Source organism: Leuciscus leuciscus (assembly GCF_965113295.1).
Source record: "Leuciscus leuciscus genome assembly, chromosome: 7".
NCBI lineage: Eukaryota > Metazoa > Chordata > Actinopteri > Cypriniformes > Leuciscidae > Leuciscus > Leuciscus leuciscus.
In genome coordinates, this window is record NC_138731.1 from 20,948,207 (window position 1) to 20,975,513 (window position 27,307).

The window sequence follows — 27,307 nt, forward strand, 5'->3', positions numbered from 1 at the left end:
AAAAGCAGTAAAAATATGACCGGAACTGTATAGAGTGCATCCGTAAAGTATTCACAGCACTTCACTTTTTCCACATTTTATTATGTTACAGCTTTATTCCAAAATGGATTGAATTCATTATTTTCCTCAAAATTCTACAAACAATTCCCCTTAATGACAACGTGAAAGAAGTTTGTTTGAAATCTTTTCAAATTTATTAAAAATAAAAAACGGTAAAAAATCACATGTACAGAAGTATTCACAGCCTTTGCTCAATGAAGCACCTTTGGCACCAATTACAGCCTCAAGTCTTTTTGAGTATGATGCTACAAGCTTGGCACACCTATTTTGGGGCAGTTTCTCCCATTCTTCTTTGCAGAACCTCCCAAGCTCCTTCAGGTTGGATGGGTGCACAACGTCGGTGCACAGCCATTTTCAGATCTCTCTAGAGATGTTCAATGGGGTTCAAGTCTGGGCTCTGGCTGGGTCACTCAAGGACATTCACAGAGTTGTTCCTTAGCCACTCCTTTGTTATCTTGACTTTGTGCTTAGGGTCGTTTGTCCTGTTGGAAGATGAACCGTCGCCCCAGTCTGAGATCCAGAGCTCTCTAGAGCAGGTTTTCATCAAGGATGTCTCTTTACATTGCTGCATTCATCTTTCCCTCGATCCTGACTAGTCTCCCAGTTCTTGCCGCTGAAAAACATCCCCACAGCATGATGCTGCCACCACCATGCTTCACTGTAGGGATGGTATTGGCGAGGTGATGAGCGGTGCCTGATTTCCTTCAGACATGACGCTGGCCACTCAGGCCAAAGCGTTTCCATTAACCGATGTTATGCGACAAAATCTTCATTTTTTCCTCTCCCGATAAGTAAAATCATTCCAAAAACCATGGCAATGGACATTGGTAGGTTTATGTACTATATCCCAGCCACTGCACTAGCCATTATTATTAATTGAAGGAGAGGTAGGTGTGTTTTCCAAGCATTAATGGTAAGGAACGACCCTTATTATACTTGTGAGCGGCACATATGAGGTGTTTCTGGGTGTTTCTCCCTCATATCTGCTTCGAGGTCTTGATTGTGGCATTTATTTGAGGTTTAGAATCCAGTATTCCTTTAATTCTTTTGTCTTATATGAATTTAATAAAGAACTCTGTCTCGTATTCTGTCCAAACATACCGCGTCATCTATGTCAGGTGACCTGGAAATGCGCAAAAACTGTTTCCATTGCAGGTTTGGGAAATATTTCTTTTTCGAATTGCCTGAAAAACCACGTCATGTGAGCGTAAAAACTTTTTTGCGATAAATGGGAGTTTTTGCGAAATTGAGGTGTTTCCATTGGGTGTATTTTCAATTCGCAATTTCAATTTGCGCAATTTGAAGGTTAATGGAAACTCGGCTAGAGTGACCATCAGGTTCTTGGTCACCTCCCTGACTAAGGCCCTTCTCCCCCGATCGCTCAGTTTGGCTGGGCGGCCAGCTCTAGTAAGAGTCCTGGACTCACCTGGAAAAGTGAAGCGCTGTGAATACTTTCCAGATGCACTGTATATACTGTAAAATAGATCACTGTAGAATAAATCACAAAAGAAATTAATTTTTCTAATAAATAAACTAATAAATAACAGTAATAGTAACATTAGACAAGACTAATTAAGAAGGATAAAGATGAAAAATAGGAATAAATGTGCCAGTAATAGTAATTATATGCATATGTTTAGTTATAGAGCCACAGTCTCTGTCTGTCAGGCACACACACATTCTTACAAGCTTAACCAAGCTTAGAGAAAAATCAAGTCAATCCGAAGCCCCAGTCCCATTATCATAGGAGTGTAAGATCATTAAAGGTGAGTGGAGATTGTAGTGTGTTGGAGCTGATAATGGTCTCCATCTCTGTCTGTCTGTGTCAGCGCTGGAGCCAGACTGTCACCTCTCTCCACCGCTGGCCTGACCCCAGCAGACCCCTCTTAAATGAGCCTGCATAATATTTCCACAGAGCTCTAATGATTGCTTTTCTCTCTCTGTGGTTTGCTCATTCTCTCACAGTTTCAAATGGGGGATATGGTCACATGGAAGAGGGGGATGATGAAGGCTTCGCCGCTAATCCTCATAGACAGGACAGCCTGAAGCTTCAGCAAAGGTAACATGGATTTGCCTTGGACCAAATTTGACAAACACGTCTCTTTTTCCTTGTAGGGATTGTCGATTAGTCGATTCATTTTGACACCACTTGGTCACGTGGCTTGAGTTTTTGTCAATACATGGTAAAAGCAGGAGGATACTTCCTCTGTCAACAAACTGTATCCCAGTATAGCAATGTAAACATTCATTTTGAATTATACGCCAAATACTGTTTGTGGCGTGAGATGGTCTGAGTTCATTTTTAGTGTTCGCAATCCATAATTCTTTCAAACCATCCTGAAACTAATCAAGTGTTATAAGCAGTGACTCTATACTGTTGAACAGAGATACTGAAGAAATGCATATATGTTTGTGTGTGTGTGTGTGTGTGTGTGTGTGTGTGTGTGTGTTCCAGTCTGAGTTCAGGTCTTCATTCAGCTGACACTTCTTTGACTGACGGAGTTCAGCAGAATCATGTAAAGTCTTCTAAGAGCATGGATCTGGGTAAGACATTCAAGTTATTATGCAATTTCTCCATCATAATTTTTTTCTGTCTGAGTTCTCTCCATCATTTCCTGCCATTTCTATACTGCCCTATCAATATAAATGACAAAAAGTATAACATTTTTGAAAAACTCTGAATACACTCGCCAAAAAACTCACGAAAAAACAAATAAGTTGACACGTTTATATAGTATAACAGTGTACACTACCATTAAAAATGTTGAGGTCAGTAATTTATTTTTGAATGAAATTAAAACTTTTATTCAGCTTTGTCATCACAGGAATAAAATACATTTTGAAATGCATTCAAATAGAAAATAGTCATTGTAATATTTCACAAAATTACTATTTTTACAGTTTTTATTTATTTATTATTATTAAATAAATGCAGTGACCCCAAACTTTTGAACTGTTTTGTTCATGTCAAAGAGATCTTTTAGCTTTCCTGTTTTTGCTGATAATTATTTGTTCAACTTAAACCTGTTTCTTATAAAGGTACCAGCCCCTGCCGAATTTAATTTACCCTAAAGCTAATCTCGACTTCCATTGACGCTTGGCGAGTGCAAATTTTGGACCCCGTGTGATGAGTGTGTTTGTTTGATGTCTTACGGTCCATTCACACCAAGAACGAGAACTATACAGATAACTATAACGATAACGTTATTAACATCCACACCAGCAGACAATACAGTTCTGTTTATTCTATGCAGTGTTGCCAAGTCCTCTGTTTTTTCGCCGAATTGTGCTACTTTTTACACTGTTGCCGTGGGTTGTTTCTTTAGTTCACGGGTTGAAGCGATTGGGATAGTTTTGGCCATGATGGGTCATGCAAACCTGGCGAGCCTGATTCTAAGCGCGCACTGCAGTTTTGTCGTCAGCCATTTTTAATGCTTGAGCTCTTAAAGCAGGATGGATTCTGATTGGCTGTCAGTGTTTTAATGGTTCATCGTTCTGAAAGTGTTTCCAACAATATCGTTTCACTGTGCCGTCATCGTTATAGTTGTGGTGTGGACTCTGCTATTCTTTTATATTTAGAAAGATGTTTAGAACTATAATTTATTGTTATCATTACAGTTATCATCCTTGGTGTGAACGGGCCTTTACTCTGAGTGTGCCGTCTTCTGGTCCTCTCCGTCGGGCCTCCAGTTCCTCATAGACTCTCTCTCTGCAAGCCTGAATAAATTACATTTTAAAACATATTCAAAAAGATAGCAGTCATTTTAAATTGTAACAATATTTCCACAGTATTACTGTTTTTTACATATTTTTTTATCAAATAAATGGATCCTTGGAGAGCATAAGAGACGTCTTTGAAAGAAATGAAAAGGTCTTACTGACCCCAAACTTTCAAATGGTATATTCTATATTTTTTACACAAATTTAATTCCATAATGTACCGTTGAGTGGATTCCATATATATAAAACAGTATATATTTAAAATGTATCATATTTTGGGAGGGGAAACCATCCATGTGCTACCAATCTCTTCAATGTGAAATGTGGACTGACTGGTCTAAGTGCATGCTGGGGGATGAATCAATGTTCCTCCTCACTGTAACACAATTAATCTCTCGTGTTCCAACATTACCTTGAAAATCTAATCAGCGGCGCTCTATATCTGATACATCAGCCACAGCTACAGACCAAATCTGTGTCACATGATGGCTTTAAAAAAACAATAGTGAAAGTATTGAAGAGCTCAATATGATGAGGGCGGACTGCTCTCAGGTGACCGTGGCAACTGTAGCTATGGTGGGCAGCACAATGGCCAGCCTGAGCGAGACCCGCGGTCCAATTCAACTATGAATAAAAAGCCCACTGTAATTTGGTTCCAAGTGCTGGATATGAAATTGGATCGTCTTTGATACGAGCGCTAGGGTATTAATAATACATAACCAATAAAGAGAGCCCCCTTTAGTTCATGAATAATAGAAAGTTTGAATAGTTTTTTTAATTGAAATTTTTTGGTGTACACTCATATTCACCTGAGCGTAGGCACATTAAAAGGAAAAAAAATCGAGTGAATTATGCCACCGGCTTTCTCTCTGGATTCCCTTGGAAGCGTGAATAGCCGTGAGGATATAAACCTGTAGGCTAGATTTAGGTTTACAGCTGCGGTAATGGCTTTGTTTTGATTACGGTGCATGCGCTGATATGACTGCTTTAGTGGCGATTTGTTTTCCTGACCGGTTGGCAGGCCAGTCGCTTCATTAATGAAGAGTGTAGAAAGTACGCCAGTGTTCTTTTGTAAGTGTTGATGGGGGTTATAAAGTAAACTGTCCCAGTTTACATCGTCCATTGAAGATTCAATAACAGTTTTGGAGTGGCTAAGCGGTTGGATGACTCTCACGAAACTTACAAAGAACAAATCAATTTAGAAAAAAACTATGTGTGTATACATACATTTTTCCATGAAAATGATCAATAAAGAAAATGATCAATTACATTTTTAATAAGGAAACCCTTTATTACTCTATTTCCTTAATTGTAATTCTAAACTATGTTTGCTAAAGCAATGTGAATGTTACAAGAATCATCATTGATCATTTAACTTCTTTTATTTAAATTTAAATGTATTTTATTGTATTTAATATTTTTTTCCGGAGAATTATGACCGAGACATGCTTTTTGAGAAACGTGTGTGCATCACACGTGCATTTTTTTTTTTTTTTTTTGCAATGTGTGACCATAACTTCTTGTGGGTGGGTGACCATAACTTGGATTCAAACACCAGTTTGTAAAATTTCCAGATCATGTCCCAACCCTTATTCTTCTCTCTATTCTGCCTACAATAATGTTGGCTAAAAAGATGAGAAACTAGCTTTATGACACCCATACCTGCAGCAGATATTCAGACGGGGGGCTCTGCAGCGCTCCGCAGAGCAGTTTAATGGAGTCCATTGGTTTGTGTCTTAGCAAGGGGATTTATTTTTTTTTTTTTTGCAAAGAGCCGCAGGGGAGAACGATGACAGACTTCTCCCACCTTTCCTCCCTCAGGATGGAGACAGGAAAGAAAAGGAATAATGAGAGCGAGAGAGGAGATTATAGAGGTGCTGGAGGTGCAGATGAGGAGAGAGAGAGAGACGTTGTGAGAGAGGAAAGAGGGTCCACTGGATGACTGCCTCTGAGGAATGGAGGATCACTAAAACAGAAATGAGACGGCCGCTTTTGCAAGTCATTTTCTGTACTGGCGTGATGGGTGCGACGGCTCTAAAAATTGAACGCTCACCATGAGAATTGAACAGTGCAGCACATTTCCACACATTAGCTAAGGATGACCCTATTAGCTCGGCTTTTTCCCATAACACACTGAATGAGAAATATTTCACACTCGTAAAATGCTGGATGCAGCAGAATTTCAATTACACTTCATTAGTTTTCCATATTTGGTTCTCGCAAAGTAATGTTTCGATGGCGGCAGTCGACTATGCCAACAATTGATTGACTTTCATTATCAGGATGGTGTAAGTACGTGTGTTTCGTCTTTTCTCCAATATACACATGGCAAAAGACTTTCCTCATTCAAAACAACCCTTTTAGCTAGTTTCTATGTGACTTCGTGGAAGAACAGTGGATGTAGAGCTATTTGTTATCTCTCTGACCTCATCTCAACACTCATCTGGAACTACAGTATAGGTGTTCATTACGGTGGTCAGTGGTCATGGCTGACTTTGTCACCACCACCTTATAAAATTAAGCATTTCTTAATAAGGCTGGGTAAAGATATTTATTTAATGCTCTGATATTGATTTCTAAAATCCCAAGATCTTTCCAAGATCCCAAGATCACATTTTGTTTTTTTATATATGCTTTGCTTTGGTGGATGTTTGAGCTTTTTTGTTAAAATTGATTTGTATAGTTTCCGCCTTGCAGTAAAATCTACATCGAAACAAATTGAATCAAGAACGTATGAGTCTGACTCAAGAACGTATGAGTCTGAATCAAATCAGGAACCCACTGCTGATTTCCCAACCCTATTACTAAATGCTTATATATTTGATCATTCTATAGACAAAAACACAAAGAAATAGCTCAGTCTGAATAACCGCTGCAGTGAGTGTGAACTGTGTAAATTAGGTACTAGCATAACTGCGTTTCTCGCATAAACCTAATGCCAGCCTCTCCAGAGAAAATGCTTCATCCCCATGTTCGCGTACAATTGCACTTCAAGATGAATACTTCCACTCAGAGTCCTTTATTCCCAGCTTCTTTTGATCAGAAACTGTCCTAAATGCTTGCCTTTCATCTTCGTGTGGAGGTCCAAGGCCAAAGTGTGTTATTCTCCTGAGCTTTTGTTCTCACCAGCAGAGTAGGAATACATTTTGCTCGATCAGTGAGTGTCTTTCCTGAGAAGCATTATTCATTGACCTATTTTGTATTGTTTTACCCCTCTCTCTGGAATCAGAATTAGATTTGTAAAGCTGGAAAACACTATTATCCTCATTCTGTTTTAGGAATGAGCCGAACAGAAGAACAGGAAATAATTGTTTAAGGGATGGACGTTGTACAATGCACTTCAGACGGTACAGTTCTCAATCATAATTCAGGTGTTTCGCTTGTTTTATACACTTTGGCTAGACAACAGACAGTCTTTATTTTTACCTTCATATTTTATCAGTGGCATTTGCTGCATTTTGTTGATGGCTCAGGTTTCTGTTTCTGCTGTTGTGCTCGGTAGCTCCACCCACTAAAATCCTATTGGTCTAAAATCACACTTGACATATGTCGTCACACACCATTTGTGCTTCGGACATGAATGATAGTTCACCCAAAAATGAAAATTACGTCATCATTTACTCACCCTCATGACATTTTTCAAATTATTTTGTTATGTTCTGCAGAAGAAACAGTCCTACAGGTTTGGAACAACATGAAGTTGAGTAAATGAAGACAGTATTTATATTTTTTGGTGAATTATACCTTTAATTTGACTTATTAATTTTCTAAGGGTTCAGGCTTACTATTGTGACCTGGTTGATTACATATTGGTATAACCAATCCTTTTGACCCTAGTGACTATTAGCATATGGTGTATAAAGACCAGAATATCAGGATCTTTTGACTTGGGTAAGTCATTTTTGTTTTTGTTTTTTAGTTTTTTTCACTAGGCATTTATTGTAAATGTATCTGAATGCTTCCGAAACAATATCCTTTCCAAACAATATCTCTCTCAGAGAGAGAGAGAAACATTTCAGTCAAAAATTGTATTTGTGTGAAAACTTTAATTTTGTGGGACGTGACATTGGTTCTGTAAGCTGATTGGCTAAAGCTCCCTGCACATCATTGTAGTCAGGACAAAAGATAAGCCAATTTTTCCACACAATAGCACATTGTTTCAAACCCAGAATCGCTGGTGCCAGCAAACACACACAACATCTTCAAGTTATAGTTGCTGCTGAGTCAATAAGCTTTCACACATTTGAAACAGAAAATTAAGAAATAATTATCCCTCCACCCCTTTTCTGATTGATTTGCCACAATTTGCTTTTGTTCTTCTTAAATGTCTAAATCCTTTCCTTTCACTGAGACCCTGATGCATCCAAATCTCTGAGCGCATCTAGTATGTGAAGTTTGTGTTTGTCTGTTTGTTTGTGTATCTACACAAGCAGTTTTTAAGCTAGCTTTTTTAAGCTTGTGCAATCTGTCATCACATGACGGATCACAGCCCGCTGAGAGCCGTATTTGGCCTTCTATCTCTCGTCTGCTGGGAAAAATTGACCTCATGAAAAATGAATAGGATTATTTAAAAGAGATTGCAATGTAATGAAAACCTATTACTGTGTGCTAGGCCTCTGCTAGCTCGTCTGCGTTTGCCTCTCTCCCTTCAAATCCTTTTTCTGTGGATTACCCGTGCCTCTGCCACTATCGCTTGCCTCAATTTAACATCATATCATATTTGTCACAGGGCCCAAACCCCTATAGCCCAGCTCTCAATAATTACTGTAAATCTCTGCCAATTTCCTGCCCCAGTATTTGTATTTGGACGAGTACACAAGTCACTTCTGGGGTAGCAGGGTTGGAACAGAAACTAGTCGGCTAATGTAAACCATACATGCTCTCCATCGTGTCTCTTTCTCTCCCTCTTTTAGTGATTTGGATGGATTTTTAGGGTGTTGGAGTTTCATTTATGATTTATTTTCAATATAATGTTAGTTTGAATGAGTGCTGAATGTGTGGAGTTTTATGTTAGCTCTAAAGTTGGCCACATGCAGCGGCTATGCGAACAGTGCTGATGCTATATTGAGTGCACCGATATCTGTCTTGGCTTTAAATGGGGATTGTGGTTAGAACTTGAGAGCAAAAGTTATTACCAACAGACAGCTCTCTCTCTCTCTCTCTCTCTCTCTCTCTCTCTCTCTCTCTCTCTCTCTCTCTCTCTCTCTCTCTCTCTCTCTCTCTCTCTCTCTCTCTCTCTCTCTCTCTCTCTCTCTCTCTCTCTCTCTCTGCCCCGTGGTAATACCTGAAATGAATAGCATGCCCTGTGGTTATGTGGTTTTACTTTGTTTACAAGTGTATGGAAATAAGGAGGGTGCAGTGTTTTTTTTTTACTGATGTAAGCAATCTTCACTCCCGCCAGGTGTGTGGAAAGAGCATATGCTGCCCACACGCATGCACACGTATGCATGAACCCCACACACACATGCATAGATTCAACCCTTGTATCTGAGATATACCACAGCCGTAGCAGTCGAAGCAGACATATCAGTAGAGCATATTTTATTTATAATTGTTTTGTTTTGTTTTGCTCACAGTGGAATCACAAAGACATTTTAAGAACATCATCTTGTCTTAAATGTTATAAATCATGTTCCAAAAAAAGGAACTGCTCTTAATAAGATCTGTTCCCAGCCCTAATTATCAGTAGCGATTAAAATGTAACTTGAGTGAGGAGGCCACTTATTCCCAGAGTGCATCTGTCTCCCACCATGGTAGATGAAAGTAGCATGTATGCTTTGTCAGAAGTCAGGTAATGAATGCACTCTCACTTGCTTTGAATCAGAGTGGACTTACACACTCATGCCCACAGCTGTGTCCGGTCTGACTCCAATGCCCTGCTGATGGACTTGTTCCCTTTGTGCTTGTGTCTGATGGATTGGCCCCTGAGGGCCACATGTAGACCCCTGTAGAGAGCATGCAGGCCATGTGGGTCTGGAAAGCAGAGAGAGTGATGTGCATAGGGGGAGACCGAAGGGTTTCATACATAACATCTTGATTCTTTCACTCCACCATGTGTACTGCCTGAAGCTCCGTTTGAATGGTGGTAAAACATCACAAACACTGCCTCTCCTTTAAAGAAAATCCATTACAATCTTTGTCCAGGAGGTCTTGCTGACATAGTGAAACTTATTGTAAACCAGTGAACATTAGTTTGTTATAGTGTGTTTTTTAATGAGACCACGAAGGCCTCAAAACCCAGTGAAACTTTCTAGGCAGCATTTTCGGGTCTCATAGTGCTATTTAGGAGTGGGTGGTATGCCCAACATGCTTTCTAGGTTGGCAACTCACTAGATGGAGACAGTCCAGTAAGTGGACCATACGTGTGTGTGTGTGTGTGTGTGTGTGTGTGTGTGTGTGTGTGTGTGTGTGTGTGTGTGTGTGTGTGTGTGTGTGTGTGTGTGGCCCATGAGACGATGCAACATGTTTCCACCAGATGCTCACTACCTCCTGATGTCTACTCCCTTCATCCCTCACTGCTCTTTTCCACACCCTCCCACTCTTCCTCCATTGTGTGACCTTCACCTCTGGGCTGAGCACTGTTACAGTGAAATGAGTGAGATGATATTGAGCCTGGGGACTTTCCGCTCTCATCTTTCTTTCTCAATCTATCCTCATTCAGACTGTATTTTGGGAGAGCATCATTCTCATATAAGTCTCCCACAGAGGACACATGTGACCTCTGACCTGTTAAGAGGCTATAAGCTGTTTCATTCAAAGTCGGATGTGGGACATTCCTACTTGATATCTTCAGCTTCCGACTGTAAAATATCCCACCGTCTGAAGTAAATAATAATTTAAAACTACACAACGATCGCAGAACTTCAAGTTGGAAAGTTTGAGTTAGAGTAATTTGCAAGATTGCGAGTATAAATGCAACCAGGGGTTACATAACGGAATGTAAAACGGTCAATGGCTTTAAAAGCGGACTAGTGAGTAGATGAGTTTACCTGTTTGCTGTGATGATGTTTAATGTCCCAGACAACCCATGTAGTCTCATTTAGCCACTTGTTAGCAACCAACTTTTTTAAGACATACAAACTTAAAAGAAAATCAGGAGTGGGGTATTACTGATGTATTTTATATTGTAGAGTAAAACGTTTAAATTACGTTAGCAGTAGATTATGGGAAACGTTTGAAATAGTATTGAATAGAGTACATGTACGATACAGCACATGCTCTTTTTGGGTGTGTTCACACTTGGCATGTTTGGTTCGATTAAAACAAACCCTGATGCAATTGCTATGTTAGTGCGGTTCATTTGAATAAGCGTGAACATTGCCATCTGAACCCTGGTGCGCACCAAACAAGCTGACAGAGACCGCAAAAAAGATGGGTCTCGGCCCGCTTTCAAATGAACTCTGGTGTGGTTCGAATGATGTATGAATGCAACTCGGACCAAAGAAAGGTAAACGAACCAAAAACGGGAAGATGAGACCCTAAAAAAAGACAGAATGCTCATGCATACTTGTTTTTTCTCGTCATATTCACGATATTGCCCATCACAGTTTGATACAGGCATCAGAACCGCGTCTCATCGCAGCAGATCTTCATGTGTGTGTGACGGAGGGATTCCTGCTGCTGTTTTGAGTCCTTCCCACATTTTATAAGCACTTCACTAGTTATCAGCTGGTCAGAAAACAATCATATGCAGGCTCCTCACATCCAACAAACGCATTTATTTTAAAAGCCGACAAGTCAGGTTGTGAATGTGTCCGTATGCCTTTAGGTTCTGTATCTTTAGATTCAGTGTTAAAAATGGCAATCGAACGCTAAGCGGACCAGGACTAAATGTTTTGTTTTTTTGGTCCGGACCAAAGAAACCAAGCGAACCGAACAAGAAGTGTGAACACACCCTTTAAATCGGTATTTTTTTATCAAGTCAGATTTCGGCTTGAGCTTCCAAGTTGGAATTGGGACATCAAGTGATGTTCTATTACTTTCCAAGTAGTGTTCAGACTTTCCGAGTTGAATTCAATACAGCTTACATGCCTGCCAGTTGAATATGTCACCACAGTCTACAGTGGCCTTTTGTTTTGCGGATTTCTCTGGGTTCCTTGCCCTATCTATGTGTGTACGTGCTGTTGTCTTGCGGTGTGAGTTTCCCCTGTAGTTTTGAGTATTGACTCTCTTTTGGCATGTGCAATTTTTCTGTAGAGAGACTGTAGTAAAAAAGGGATTGGTAATACGTTTAATAAACCAATCCATTTTGTGGATGTTTTACTGATGCCCAGACTAATGTTTATTGACAAGATGTGAAGGCTTTGCTGACTAGGTGGGTTTGGTAAAGCTTGGCTCTGGGAAAAGGCCCCAATGCGTCTTTATGAGCTTTGACATATTTAATTAGCAGGATGGTCTTAAGAGCCCCTCGCTCTGGGCTTTTAATCTCCCTAAAACCTTCTCGGCACTGGGTTCCCATTCTCCTTCCTGCTTTCTCTCACGTTGTGCTCTCTCCCCATCACTCCTCATATTCCCTCCCTCTTTTTGTGCCCCAGCCTCTCTTGGCAGCCGTGGTCCCACCCACACGTGATTCCTAGCCTCAGAATCCAATTCCCATCAAAATTGTGTTACACCTCCTGCTCCGAGAGCTCCCATAATTCTCTCTGGCCAAGCAGCTCAAGGCAATAATCTGCATCCAGCCACCAGATGCGGGACACAGTCCAACACAATAAGGAGAACGTTTTCTCTTCACAAGTTTTGATTCCCTGTGCTTATTCAGTGCCAAAATTCTATAATAACATATAGGATGGTAGCCAATATGATCCCGTATCCATTACGGTGGTCCAGCAATAACCAAACTTGAACTGGTTACATTCCAGAGAATCTAGAGCGTAGTGCTACAGAATGTCATTTTGGTCAAATTCTAAAGGTGCAGTCATATTTACCATTTTTCAACTTTTTTTTGGGGGGGGGGGGGCGAAATCCAGTTGTTTCAATAGCAATCCACGCAATCAGGAATATCTTGTAAGAGCGAATATCTTTCCCCACACAGATTTCGCATTGAGTTCAAGTTAAAATTCGAAATTGGGTCAATCAAATTCGCTGCATTGACCAACATAAAGCTGCTTATTTAGAAAATTACTTTTTTGTGAACAGTGCCTCTAACATCGTTGCATAATTTACAACGGACCTTTTTGCCTGCAAAATTTCGCCATTTGTGTACTGATAAATGCATTTTGTTGCTGTGTGTCTGTTTTGATGTTTATTACCGAATCTGACTATTAGCATAGCAAATTCTGAGTTGAGTCTCTTGTGCAATTTTTGTATGCTATGTGGAGTTTATGCCTATGAAGAGAGTCCCGAATCAATCACTTTTGAGGTAAATTTTCACATATTTTAAAGTCCATATCATCAGAGATAAGTCCATATATACAAGACTGGCAGGTTTTTGTATATTTCCCTAGACACCAGCTCTCCTTTTCTCCCTCAAACACAGTTTCTCTCCCCATCTCTCTCTGTCTGTGTCTGAGTGTATGAGGGTAGTTGAATCCACTTCCTTTGAGTCGCCTCTTCATTCCTCCTTCTCCTTCCTCCTTAATTGCACTGAAGTGCAGATGAAAGAGTGAGGAGAAGGAGCATAAGATTTCTTTCTCTTTAAAGCCTCAGCTCTTGAGCGCCGTAGCAGAGTCTTGCTTTCTATTAGCAGACTATGCATGTGTGTGTGTGTGTGTGTGTGTGTGTGATGATGAAGTCTTTTTCCAGAAGTACAGGGAGAACATAATGTAAGAGCAAAGCACCCTGGGAAACCTATTCTCCTTCTACTTTGGCCTGAATACAGAAACCACAGGTCCCTCCACACCCCAATACCACAGCAGCCTTTGGCCCAGAACAAACACTCCAACTTTCCTTTCCAGTCATGGAAAACTCCTCCTTTGCCAAAACCAGGGAACACTTTGTTTAGAAAATTTGAATGTCAGATACTGTTCACTTTCTTATGATTTTTAATATGCTGGAGAAATGAAGCCAAGGCATGATGTGTTTCACGCAGAGTTTGCAAAATGTATGCCATCTGAAGCAGTTGTGATGAAAGACAAGTTTATACTTCTGCAAACCAAGAAATTGTTGTTATTCAGCATGAAATTAATCTTGAAAGAATCAGTAAGATTGTCTTGAAACTACTAAGTGTGTTTCAAAATTTATGGAATGACACTATAACTGTATAATTTCCAACTTGTTGCAATTTTTCATAATTTTTTTTTTTTAAATATATATATATGCAAGTCTATAAATTAATTGCTAAAATTGACCATTTGTATGTTGGGGGAAAACATTCTAACTAAAGGACAAGCACAAAATATTCTCACTGTGTATTTGAGGAATAGACTCGAATTTTAGTCTTTATTTATTGATAGTCTTCAACGTCTTAGCAATCAGATGTAATTTGCATTGTGCGTGTTCAAACTTGCGTTAGTTTAGGAAACACGAGCCAATGCCGTTTGGCGTCAAACCTCAAACCTAGCATGGCGGATAGATACAGTAAATGAGGAGTTTTCATTTTTGGATAAACTACTCCTTTAAAGAAGATATGTGGCTCATTAAAAATTTAAATATAATTCAATCACTCTCTCTGTCTCTCTGAGAAATAAAAAAAAGTGTAAATGTTCAGGACCAGGCCTGAGACCAGGAGTTTTTATTGCACAGCGGTGTGTATCAAAGTAATATCCAGCACCTGCTCAAGGCAACACTAAACAGAATATTTGCTCCTGTGAATTTGACTCCTCATCCATCTCTGTCTGAAGAGCTTAGGGCTAAACCACTCAAAACTCCCCACTCATCCAGACCCTCGCTGAGACATGGAAGGTCACACACCGCACCAGTCAGAAACCAGTGAAAATATGATTCCACTCTCTCTAAACAAATGGTATGGAGTTTTAACATCTTATATATTTTTGAACTCCAGGGTTTTGTGTCCATGTATTGTAAATGGAGTCTTAACGAACAGTTACCCTTGTCTTCTGATCATCTTCAGATGTGTAAAATGCCACTGGTGTCAAGCAGTAGTGTGCAGTAAGGCCCAAATGAGGCTGTCAGACAGACAATAGAAATTAAAACCAGACGTCCTGTGTTCTCGCTTACTGAATCTGCTTTCTCTTTCTGCTAATGATTTACATACTGTACGCAGAAAGTGCTGTCATGCTCAAATAACACAGGCTGTTGTGCCAAACCTCCTGCCTTCAGGAGTAAATGTTGATTCTAATTTGATGAATTCTAGGCATCCAACATCAAACAAAGTAAATATTGGTTGCAATTTGATAAGTTTGTGTGTAGTTTTGGGAAAACCCAACATTGAGAAGAGCGATATGATTGGACAAATCGTTTTTCTAAACCGTGATTGGTCAGTTTGTCAATATTTATGCAGCTATCAGCGTCTTTGAACCTGTAGCACTAAGTGTGTTTGAGAGGTTTGTCGTAAATCATTTAGCATTAAACAGCTTGTTTTATGCAGTCATTCATCTCACAGCAAACTGAAAATCGCTGACAAGACCCGAGCGGGGAGCTCGCAGATGCGTTTCCTTGCTTTTGTTTTTTCTTTGCAGATCCACTGGAAAAACACTGGATATCTGTCTGAGGTTTTAACCGTTATGCCAAGAACATAAGCAGAAACAGACCAGGAAATTTACTGGAATTAAATTGGCAAAAATGAAAGCTTGACGCAGGCTGTGTGCACAAGTGTGTCATCATTTGTAGCGCAGATGGAGGAGATAGTTTCAGATGTTGTCTCTGCTGATGATGTATCTACGTGTGGAAGATTGCATTTGTTTTTCATATTTTTGTTTTGTTAACTTTAGATTTTTGAGAGCAGTGGTTCTCAAGTTGGCCATGACCCAAAAGAATTTGTCAAGAAGGTCTGTGTACAGCAGGGAGATTTAAAGAATGCTGAATATACATAATATAATGCAATTATTTAAATGTTTAACATTTATACCAGGGTAAACATGATTTGTCCTGCATTCTTAGGAATTATATACATTTTACAGCACACATAGATCCTAAAAATATAAGTGTGAGTCAGAAGATATTTATAAAATACATAATAAGTTTCAATGGTTGTTTTGTTTTTAGCTTTTCTTGCCACTAAATGCCCAATAATGTCAGAAAATCCGGTTGAGAACCACTGAATACAATTACACAGTATTGTAAATGGATTTAAGGCATGTGTGCTGAAAAAGCACTTTCAAACTGTGTGTGTTTGTGTCTTCTCACCTCCAAATGCTTAAAGACTGAGTCAGGAGTTTTCTTTCTTTCACTCACTCACACGCACACGCGCGCACACACACACACACACACACATAGAAAAGCATGTGTGTTGTTTGAGAGACAGATAAATGCTTACTGTCTATAACAAATCTCTCTCTCTCTCTCTCTCTCTCTCTCTCTCTCTCTCTCTCTCTCTCTCTCTCTCTCTCTCTCTCTCTCTCTCTCTCTCTCTCCTCTCTCTCTCTCTCATCGAGTGGTTTCCCTCTCTCCATATATCACTTAGTCAGGATCTGGGATGGTTCCAGAACCCCCTCTTTAACAAACATCAGGCTTTTACATCTCTGTTTCTTTCCAACAGGTATAATCTTCCAGAGCAGATCTTCTCTGTCTTTGTGTGTGTGTGTGTGTGTGTGTGTGTGTGTGTGTGTGTGTGTGTGTGTGTGTGTGTGTGTGTGTGTGCGTGTGCGTGTGCGTGTGCGTGTGCGTGTGCGTGTGCGTGTGCGTGTGCGTGTGCGTGTGCGTGTGCGTGTGCGTGTGCGTGCGTGTGTGTGTCAACTGAAGTGATGCATTTTAGTGTGTTTCAGAACCCAATGTAAGCAATTCAAGTCAAAGTATTGCAAACTGTAAAACACTTTTCTATCTTCTAACAGCCCTTTGCGCGATCGAATAAATACAAAACCTGACAAAACTCCATGTTTTCGAGAGAGAGAGAGAGAGAGATACGGTCTCATCTCATATACACTATTGTTCAAAAGTTTAGGGTTGGTACGCATTTTTTTATGTTTTTACAAGAAGTCCCTTATGCTCACCAAGTCTTTATGCTCGCATTTGATAAAAAATACAGTAAAAACACAGTGAAAATAGATATATTATGAAATTTTCTATTCAAAAATATATTAAAATGTCATTTATTCCTGTAATGGCAAAGCTGAATTTTCAGTCTTCATTGTCACATGATCCTTCAGAAATCATTCTAATATGCTGATTTGCTGCTTATAATAGTTTTGTGAAAACCATGATACTTTTTCAGGATTCCTTGATTAATAGAAAGTTCAAAAGAACTGAATTTATTTGAAATTGAAATCTTTTGTATCATCAAAAAATAAAAAATACATTTTAGTCACCAAACTTTTAAAGGGTTGCGTATGATGATGCGAGGGACATATTGACCTACACTGTCAAAAATAAGCAATAAAAAGGACAGACGTACATTTTCATAAAAATAGTTCTTTCCAAAAATGTTTGCAGGAAGCCTTGAGAAAATGTGGCTAAATGTGAGCGTTGTTCACTGTTTGTGCATAAATCCTCTGAAGTTTGGCTGTGGTGAGTGCAGACTGTGCTGCTCATTGTCTCTTGTGTAATTTTGACTTTGAAAACATACAAGTGACTGCCAAGCGCTGGCCTGTTGAGAGCCCTGATGCCACACTGTTCTCTCTCTCTGTCTCATTTGAGTGTGCCCGCACGCTAATCTCTGTACACGATTGAGAAGGAGTTTGTTGTTGATTCAAGTTGAAAGCTGCCATATTTCACTGATTGGAATTGATAGATTAATTTACGCTGTAGAAAGCCATCTGTTTGTTTCTCTGTGTGTGTTAGTGTATTTTCCCAGGTGTACTTGGATGAATTTAGACGCATGCAGATAAACGATGAAGTCACCTCTTCTGGTGTGTAACTTTTATTCATTCGTCTCTGTTAGTCACAGTTGATTGTAAAGGTGCTGCAGTGTTGTGTGTACATGTGATAGTTGATCTAGACTTTGACTGAAAAGATCGCAAATAGACCAGCAACAATTTGTTAGTCACTATAAGAGTCAGACACTTAAACTTCATTTTGAATCTGGATGTGTCTGCTGGTGAATCATTGATTAATGACATATTTAGAGTTTCAAGCTTAGAATTTGTATTTAGTAAACTGAAACGTGTATCTCGTTTTAATTAATATTTTACTTAAAAAATGTAAAAGGCTCCCTATTGTCCACAACAATATTCAAAGGCCCCATTGCTTCTCCAGTTGTTTGTGATTTGCTGGATAAGGATTAGGGATGAGGATTTATGAAAATATTTGTTACTCACAATTTCTACCCGATAAAGTATTTTAGAGCTTGGTAGACTAGAACTAGTATACACCACCTTTCAAAAGTTTTTGAATGTTTTTGAAAGAAGTTTCTTTGGTTCACCAAGGCTGCATTTATTGTATCCAAAATAATGTAGAAAAACAGTAATATTGTGAATTATCGCAATTTAAAATGACAGTTTTCTATTTGAATAAATTTAAAAGTTTTTTCCTGTGATGGCTAAGCTGAATTTTCAGCATCATTACTCCAGTCTTCAGTGTCACATGATCCTTCAGAATTGATCCATGATCCTTTTTCTAATAGCAGCAAGCTCAAGAAACATTTGAAACATCAATGTTGATAACAGTTGTGCTGTTTAATATTTTTGTGGCAACTGTGGTACATCTTTTTTTTAGGATTCTATGTTATACGGAAAATTTAAAGATTTTTTTTTTTCAGAATTTTGCAACATTACAAATGTCTTTACTGTCACTTTTAATCAATGTGTCCTTACTGAGTAAAATATTTTCTTTCAAAAACAAAATGCAGTCTCAAAAAGGTGGTTTAAAAATCGCTGGTGTTTCTTACTTCACAAACTACCTTGTAACCAATCACGTCAACGTGCGGGCGGGCTTTCGGGAAACCAATAAAGCAAGGGAGTCTCAAGAGAAGCCAGGTTATCCCGGTATATTTTTGCTGTTATGATGAACTATATGCCTTTCTCCACTCTCTTAGATGGCGAACGGGAACATGGTTTGTGTAACATTAGCAACACATTATTAGCTGTTTGATAACATAGCCAAGGCTAATCATATTTATTACCCTTAAGTGTCCGACGTTGTAAAGAGCGATACCATTTTGCAGCGTTTACCTCAGTAAGTTGGCCGAGTGGATCTCTGAGCTGGTGTGAGTGAGTGGAGGCGGGGCTAAGTAGCATGTTCATGGTCCGCGTATACTAAATAGCATATTCATGGCATATTCATGGAATCTGGGTGTAGAGTTACATTCAAGCTATTTTAAGGCATGAAGAAAAAAATTCACAGGAAAACACATATTTAAATATGTCATTTTGGTGATCAAAGATGAGTTTGAAGGGATACAATTATTGACTACAGCGGGACTTTAAATAATTTAATGATGACTTTAAGTCATCTTGAGGCCCCCTTTTAAGTGTTTTTATTTTAATTTATTTTTTTTAGACCCCCTATTGGGTCCAGCCCCCTATTGGGTCCCGCCCCCTGGTTGAGTCCTGTTCGTGAAACATTCAGTCAGCTCAGCTCACACTCTTAGATCTGTGGGGCCCGACATTCACACTCACACATTCAAAACCAGCCCTGCCTACAGTGATCGAGCTCATAATGAGTTTCTGATTGATCGATACAATCTTTATTACATCAAAATAAGATGAAAGCTCTGGCTGGGAGGGTTTCTCTGTCTCGTGCTGGTATGAGGGCGAGGTTTAATGGTGTGTGCTGGTTACCAGTGCAAGTGACCATCCATCACCCTGCACTCAAAAAGTGACAGACGCCTCCGCCCACAACCATCAGTCTCCGAGAGCCAGCGACCCCTGCTACACCCCCTTACACACGCTAACCCAATAAAGGTGATTCGTAATTATGAGATGCCTTTAAAGGCCTGCCGTAGGCAATTATCGAAGCCATACATCTCTCGCTGCGAAAATATCATAACAGCCCAGGATTACAGGTTTTTAATACCTGCACTGTTGTGATTAATGCCATCCGGTGGGGAGGAGAACAGGGTTTACAGTCTGTGTAGGATGTCCGAGTGTGTCTGAACTGTAACTGGCATATGTGTCTCTATCCTCTCTTCCTGCTTGAATACACCATTGAGTTTGATTGACAGACTCGGTACATGAGGTATGTAGGAGTATAACTCACAAAAAGCTGCTTCCTGAACACTGCACTTATGAACCGAGAGTAAGTGTTTCTGAGTGTGACAGGAGAACACGTATGACACTAAGACGGCTGACCTATCAAATGATTCGCTCCACATATCTCTCTTTATAGTGTCTGTTAAATATGTTTTGAAACATAGGCTGTATCCGAAAGCTGGAAAAATGCTGCATACGGAGGTAGGAAGGCGACAAGGCACGTCCTAATCCAATGATTGTGTCACATCCTGTCTACTGGCAACCCTTCATTGGATAGTTTTTTTTTTTTTTTGATAGCCGCTTTTCCACTGTCAGGCCGAACAGTTCTTAGGATGTCAAGGGCCGGTTCCAGTTGTGTTTCCACTTGAGCCTGGTACGGCACGGTTACAAACCGTTCTCGGCCCAGAATTTTCTGCACGTTGTCTAACCGCGCTAAACATGTTCTGGTAGAATCCGTGAAGTGACGTCGCAACTCAGAATTGGTCACTTGTCTGTTGCCTGGCTTCCAGATTCTCTGTAGCTGGCTAATCGCTCTATTTAAGTGACGTAAACCCCAAATAATAATACAATTAAAAGAAATATCTGATCATCCTCCATAACTGGTCGCTATACATCTCATTTCATCTGTAAACTCTTGCGTTACCATGGCACCGACTGACGGTTTTGTATTACATTCCAAAGAGCGGGCGTTATTAGCCCTAGAGTGGAAAATGTAACCGTAACTGTACCAGCTGGCCTGGATCGGCACGGAATGGGACGGTTGCGCAATGAGAACCGGTCAGCCCGACAGTGGAAAAGCTGCTATTGATGTATCCTTCGCTGCCTGTGATATCCCATAATCCTGTGCTTTCGATTCCGTGACAGATGGGCTAAAATATATAAAGCTTTCGGAAGCAGCCAAAGTTAGTTCACTTGGCGGTCATCTTATCAATGCCTCAGGGCAGTTATTTGTCTTAAAACTCTAATATAAATGAGCAATTTTGCACATCCGCTTTCATTGTCCCAAAGTCAATGTGTTTTTTGAAGGGGTTTTTGGTTAAATGCCTAAAATAAGGTCTATGGTTAACACAAGCTCAAGATATGTTCACATTTTATCACTAATACTTCACAAAAAAAAAAAAAAAAGGGATTACAGAGGTCAAAAAAAAAAAAAAAAACTCATTATTTTGTATTAAAATTTGTTTGTTTTTTTCCAGCATGTACGTGGGTCTGATTAAAGCACACTAGTATCCCGAGACACATATTTAAACTCTTCTCCTCCAAGCAAAAAGTTTTGGAGTCCTCCAAAGAGAAGACCTCTCAAAAGCTGCTTAATTCCATCAGCAGGCCGTGGGACAGAAGTAATTACGTTTGTGACACTAACTGTGCTCGTACAGAGAACATTTCAGTCACGCTGGCTGGTACATCAGCGGCCTGCTATTTATAAACCTCCTCTCGCACAAATCCACAGTCTGGACTGGAGCTCAGCTGCAGCGAACTCTCCCACTCCCTGACGCTCCGTACTGCTGCTAATGAACATTTCCCTATGATCCACCACTGCCTTGTGCTTGAAAGTCCAATTTAAGAGTGGTTTGCTTCGGTCTTTTCTGGTTAAACTTGAGGATTAGCCCTTGATAAGTAAAACTTGTTCTTTCAAAGAAATTCAAGTCGTCAGAGCTGTGGCCCGTTCTTAGTGCTCATTCTCACAACTGAAGGTATATTCGATCCAAAAATGAAAATTCTCTCTCATTGACTCACCCTCATGCCACCCCAGATGAATATGACTTTCCTTCTTCAGATGAACACAACTGAAGATTTTTAGAAAGTCCATATAATGTAAGTGTACGGGACCTCCAAAGTTGACGCTTTAAATACCACACAAAACAAGCACAATGGTAATGCATACTAGCCAAGCTAATGAGTCAATGGCTTTTGAAGCAAAATGATTATTGCTTGTGAGAACAATATTATTGGTTTAAATCTTTATAACTATGAAACATCGCTTCTGACCAGCACATGCAGGTTCATAAGTTCCCACTTGACATTAATACCAGAATGTTGTGAAGTGTGATGGATAAAAAAAAATAAAAAAAAGAATTCATTAATTAACACACATATTAATTAAACACATACACTACCTTCCAAAAGTTTGGGGTAGCTTTTTATTTATTTATTGAAAGTTTTTATAAGTAGTCTGGAGTAATGACTGCTGAAAATTCAGCTTCACCATCACAACATATAAATGTATTAAAATAGAAAACAGTTATTTTCAATTACTATAATATGTATTGTATACTATACTATAAAATACAGCCTTGGTGACATGTACATCCACATATGATCCTTTGTCATCCTTTCATGGACTTTAATTTCTTGTCAAACTTCAAAGTTTGTCATCTGTTATAATGTTACATGGAGACTTTCTCATCCAGCTGTGTCCTCATCTATGTCCACCCTCCCTATCTCTAAGCATGCCATTCCTCATCTCTCTCTCTCTCTCTCTCTCTCTCTCTCTCTCTCTCTCTCTCTCTCTCTCTCTCACATCTCAAATTATATGTGCATAAATTTCTCCTGTGTCATAATCCTGAGAGCCGAAAGCATGCAGCTGGGCCGGGCTGGGCTCATCTCGTCTGGCCTTCTCTGGCAGTTTGGAGGCCACACAGATTAAACGACTGATCCCACTTCCACTTTCATTTAAACGACCATTAGCCAAACAAAAAGGGGGCCGGTGCCGGCAGCAGGCCAGGCTGATTGGAATTCCAGTGAGGCGCACCACCTGTCGATACGATGATTTCCTGATTCATGAATGCATTCTAGGAGCTGCAGCGCTTTAGCTAATGATTCTGGTTGTAGGAGATGTATCGAGAAGGGTGGGGTCGACGAAAGGAAGGATGGAGGTATGCAGAGTTGGAAAGCAGGGAGATAGAGAGATAGAGAAGGTGCTTCTGATTGATGGAGAAACGAGTCCCAGGGTTGAGCCTTCATCCATCATTCCCTGTGGAGACGCATGTTTAAAAAGTCATTTTCATTAGATGAGAGAGAGTGTTTACAATCACACACACTCACAAACACACATACACTCACATACATGCTCGGTCTTATAAAGATCCACCTTTGGCACTTCAAACATTATTAACGTTTTGCTTTGTCTTCTTCCCAGAATGCCTTTGGGAAACGCTCCAGTAGTCTCTATTGACCCACCATCTTTGATTAGCAATCAAATCACAGAAACAAATGAGCTAGCATTTCACAAAGAACTATTAACATTTCCTAATGCCAGTGATTGCTAGACAGCAAAAATGTAGTTGTAAAGCTTTGGTTAAGTTTAGGTTTGGTTTTGCAAAAATGTAAAGACGCTTTGTTGTTCACATGTCATGCCTTTGCAGAAATAAGAAAGAGAAGTATGCAAGTAGTATGTAAAGAAATGCAAAAAAAAAGTAAACCAGTTGCAATGTACTATATAAATAGTACAATGGTTTCATCACAGACAGTTATATTTTAAATGTCATACTTTCAGTGGAAGTTAAAGGAATATTTCAGGTTTAGTACAAGTTAAGCTCAGTTGACAACATTTGTGGCAAAATGTTGATTACCACAACAATTTTTAATAGTACAGCCACAAGATGTCAAATATATATCACTAATGTTATGTCTGTGAAGTTATATGAAGTTTTACAACACCATAAAACCTAAAACCCTTTAACGGCTGTAAATAAAATAATTAAATAAAAATAACCACCTTTACAGCTGAAGTAATGCACATGTTTTTACAAATAAGTTAAGCGTTTATAATTATATAAAAATACTTCATTATGTGTATGTATATTTATGTATTTATTTATTTGTTTCTTTATTTATGTAATTTAATTTATTTTTTAGAAATGAGGGTTGATCCTTTTTTTTTTTTTTTTTGTTTTTTTTTTTTGTTTCGCTTAACTGCTATTATTTTTGCCTGGGATATCGATTCAATTAGATCTTTAATCTTTAATTCACTTTAATCTTACATTTCTTTATTATCAAATTTACATGACGCAGAAATTGCACACCAAACACTAAAATGATCTAAAAACATTTAATTAGGCCTGAATTGGTAGCAGAAATTTGTGGAGAAGATGTTAAGAATGAAAAGAAAAGGCATTTTTGTCAGGCTGTTGAATTGTCATAATATGTGTTTTTATTTTTCCTCATTGTTTTGTCTTAGTGAGCGGTGGCGTTGAGTTGGGACCCACGCTAGGCCTTAAGAAGTCCAGCTCTCTAGAGAGTCTGCAGACTGCCATGACAGAGGCCAAGAGGAACGAGCTACTGCCCTTCCACAGGCCCCGCCCACACATGGTTAGAGGGCGTGGCTGCAACGAGAGCTTCCGCGCAGCAATCGACAAATCATATGACGGCCCGCCAGAGGATGATGATGGTGAGCACCCACAATGCAGCAGTAACACTGTCAACCACAGAGGATTTAAAGGTGCAGTGTGTAGTAACACCAGCTTTTGTGCTGCTTTTTAATACCAATTATTTTGAAAATGGTCACACACTGCACTACACACTGAAAATATGACAAAAAAAACTGAATAGGCTACAAATAAAGATTTTTTTATCAAAAATAAAAACAGTAATATTGTAATATATGATTACAATTTAAAACAACAGTTTTTTTAATATATATATATATATATATATTAAAATCATTTATTAATGTATCATTACTCAAGTCTTCAGTGTCACGTGATCCTTCAGAAAGCATTCTAAAATGATGATTTGCTGCTGTGCTGCTTAATATTGTTGTGGAAACTATTTTTTTTTTAAAGAATATAACGTTCAAAAGAACATACTTTATTTGAAATAGAAATCTTTTGTAACATTATAAATGTCTTTACTGTCACTATTGATCAATTTAATGCATCCTTGCCAAATAAAATGATTAATTTCTCTCTCTCTCTCAAAGAAAAATCTTACTCTGACCCTAAAATATTGAATGTAGTGCAAATCAAAAAAAAAAAAAAATAGTAATAAGCGAGAATATAAAATAATAGTACGAATTATAAATAAAAGTTGTAAGTAAGTTAGTTAAAAGTAAGACTTTAAAGACATTTGGAATTGCTACAGGTATATTCAACGTGTTACTTTGATTCTCCTATAAGTCTGACTCACATAAGTCTGTAGTTGAACATGTTTATGCACAGGTGCTACATTAGTATGTGTAGTGATTGAGGATGTGTGTGAGTGAAGTCAGTGTGTGCCTGTTGAGGGAGAGTAATTGAGAGTAAAGTGTTTGGCTTTATCCCTGTCATGTGCTTCCTCTTCCCACACACCAGCCTAATTGGCCCTTCCGTGAGACGACAGACTACAGACATGTGGCGAAAGAAGGAGAGAGTGTGAGAGGGGAGAAGGGTTGTTCATTAGGGTCAGTGCGAACAGATACGCCACAGCTGAAGATCCTGTCTCATGCACACACACATCCTGATGCAGTATCGAAATTCCCTATTCATGGAGATCACGATAAAACCGGATCTCTTTGTTGTAAGACTTTCTCTGAAATTTCAACCTGAGATGTGGTTCAATTGTGCCACCCAGGATGACTTAGTTATGAGTTCATAGCTTAAAAACAAATTCATTAACACAAATTATCAGGTCATTTTCTCATTTGCTCAAGGACGTGTGAATACATCTGCTGTTTTCCATGGTGTGGAGATACCACACATACACTTACGTGTGCACACCCAGTTCTTCTGGTCAAGAAAACAGCGGCAGCTCATTGCTAATTACTGAGGACAGTAATTAGGCACACAGCGTTCCACTCACTTCTCATTATTGCCCCTGTTGTGGAAGGATAATCTGCTTGTGTGTGTGCGCGTGTGTGTGTGCGTGCACGTGTGTGTGGTCCAGGTAAACCGTACATAATGAGGACAAAATGTCCCAACAAAGATGTATCCGAAATCCTTGTCCGTGTGGGGATATTTTTTGGCCCCCATGAGAAAAACAGCAAATAAATCAGACTAAGTGATGTTTTTTGAAAATGTAAAAATGCAGAAGGTTTTCCGTGATGGGTAGGTTTAGGGGTAGGGTTAGTGTAAGGGGATTGAATATACAGTTCATACAGCATACAAATCATTATGTCTATTGAAAGTCCCCATAAAACATGCAAGCACAACGTGTGTGTGTGTGTGTGTGTGTGTGTGTGTGCGTGCGTGCGTGCGTGCGTGCGTGCGTGCGTGCGTGCGTGCGTGCGTGCGTGCGTGCGTGCGTGCGTGCGTGCGTGCGTGCGTGTGTGATTATTTACATACATATTTTTATCAATCTATTCATACATACCCTCGTGTAAAAGAAGTAGCATACTTTTAAAATGTGCACTTATGAAAAAGTATACTAAAGAATATACTCAAGTGATAACTGAATGTAATGTTTTCAGACACTTAATTGCATGTTAATTGATATTATATTAAAATCTTAGTCTTAGTTTATATTAAATTCAGTTAGCTGACCTTTTAGTGTTTTGACCCACTTAAATGGTACTTAAGAACATCTTTATATATAATTTCATAATTACTTTTAATGTCTTTGAAATCTGGTTAGTGTACTGTTGAATGTACTGACATCATTTGTGGTAATCTAAAGTATACCATAATGTAATTTCTATTGAAGCACGTATGTCATGTATTTAAATGTATATCTAATTAAACATGTGAAATGATGAAGTTGCAATTTAGTACATTTACTAGAATGACTAAAAAGCTATCCAGAGTTAAAAAATGTATAATCAAGTACTTAACATGTGCTTTAGTATGTTACTTCAATAAAGCATGACCAAATATTAAAACAGAATTTAAAATATAGCCCTACTTTTAATTTGACATTATTACAATGTCTACTTTAAAAATGTACTCAAGGGTTTATCTATTTACTCTTAAGTGGCATTTTATTTATTTAATATAATATCTGAGTACACTTTTTTTAATGCTATTTAAGATTTGAAATACACTACACGTGCACATTCAGTGCAATTAAACACACTTCTTTTTCTTTTTAGGGTATTTCACACTTCTATAGTTTCTAATAAATATTTCCATCCTTCTCAGTTTTCTGAATTCTAATCCATGCTGAATTGTTTGTCCTTGTGCCCTTGTATGATAATGTTGGATCTGGTTTAAACAGCTTAGATTATAATTTTTGTTTGTGGTGGAGTTTGTTTATGTGACATTCACAGAGTGTCGCCATTGAATGACATGAACCATCAACTTATTACAGGGACAAATCCCCCTGGAGCAACCTAGGGTTAAGTGCCCTGCTCAAGGGCACAGTGGTGATATTCTCAGCCTCAGACAGCACATCCATCGACAGCCCATGATATGTTACGGTGTATATTGCATATA

General features: G+C 39.0%; 1 protein-coding gene across 3 annotated transcripts in view; it reads left to right on the plus strand.

Annotated features, from left to right (window-relative positions):
- The window catches only part of pard3bb (par-3 family cell polarity regulator beta b), a 326,232-nt gene that overhangs the window by 178,032 nt on the left and 120,893 nt on the right, over positions 1-27,307 (plus strand). For all 3 annotated transcript variants that reach the window (XM_082176476.1, XM_082176477.1, XM_082176478.1), the window contains 3 exons: positions 2,026-2,119; positions 2,516-2,604; positions 24,142-24,351. In XM_082176476.1, coding sequence (XP_082032602.1) covers positions 2,026-2,119; positions 2,516-2,604; positions 24,142-24,351 — 393 coding nt within the window. The remainder of the gene's footprint in view (positions 1-2,025; positions 2,120-2,515; positions 2,605-24,141; positions 24,352-27,307) is intronic.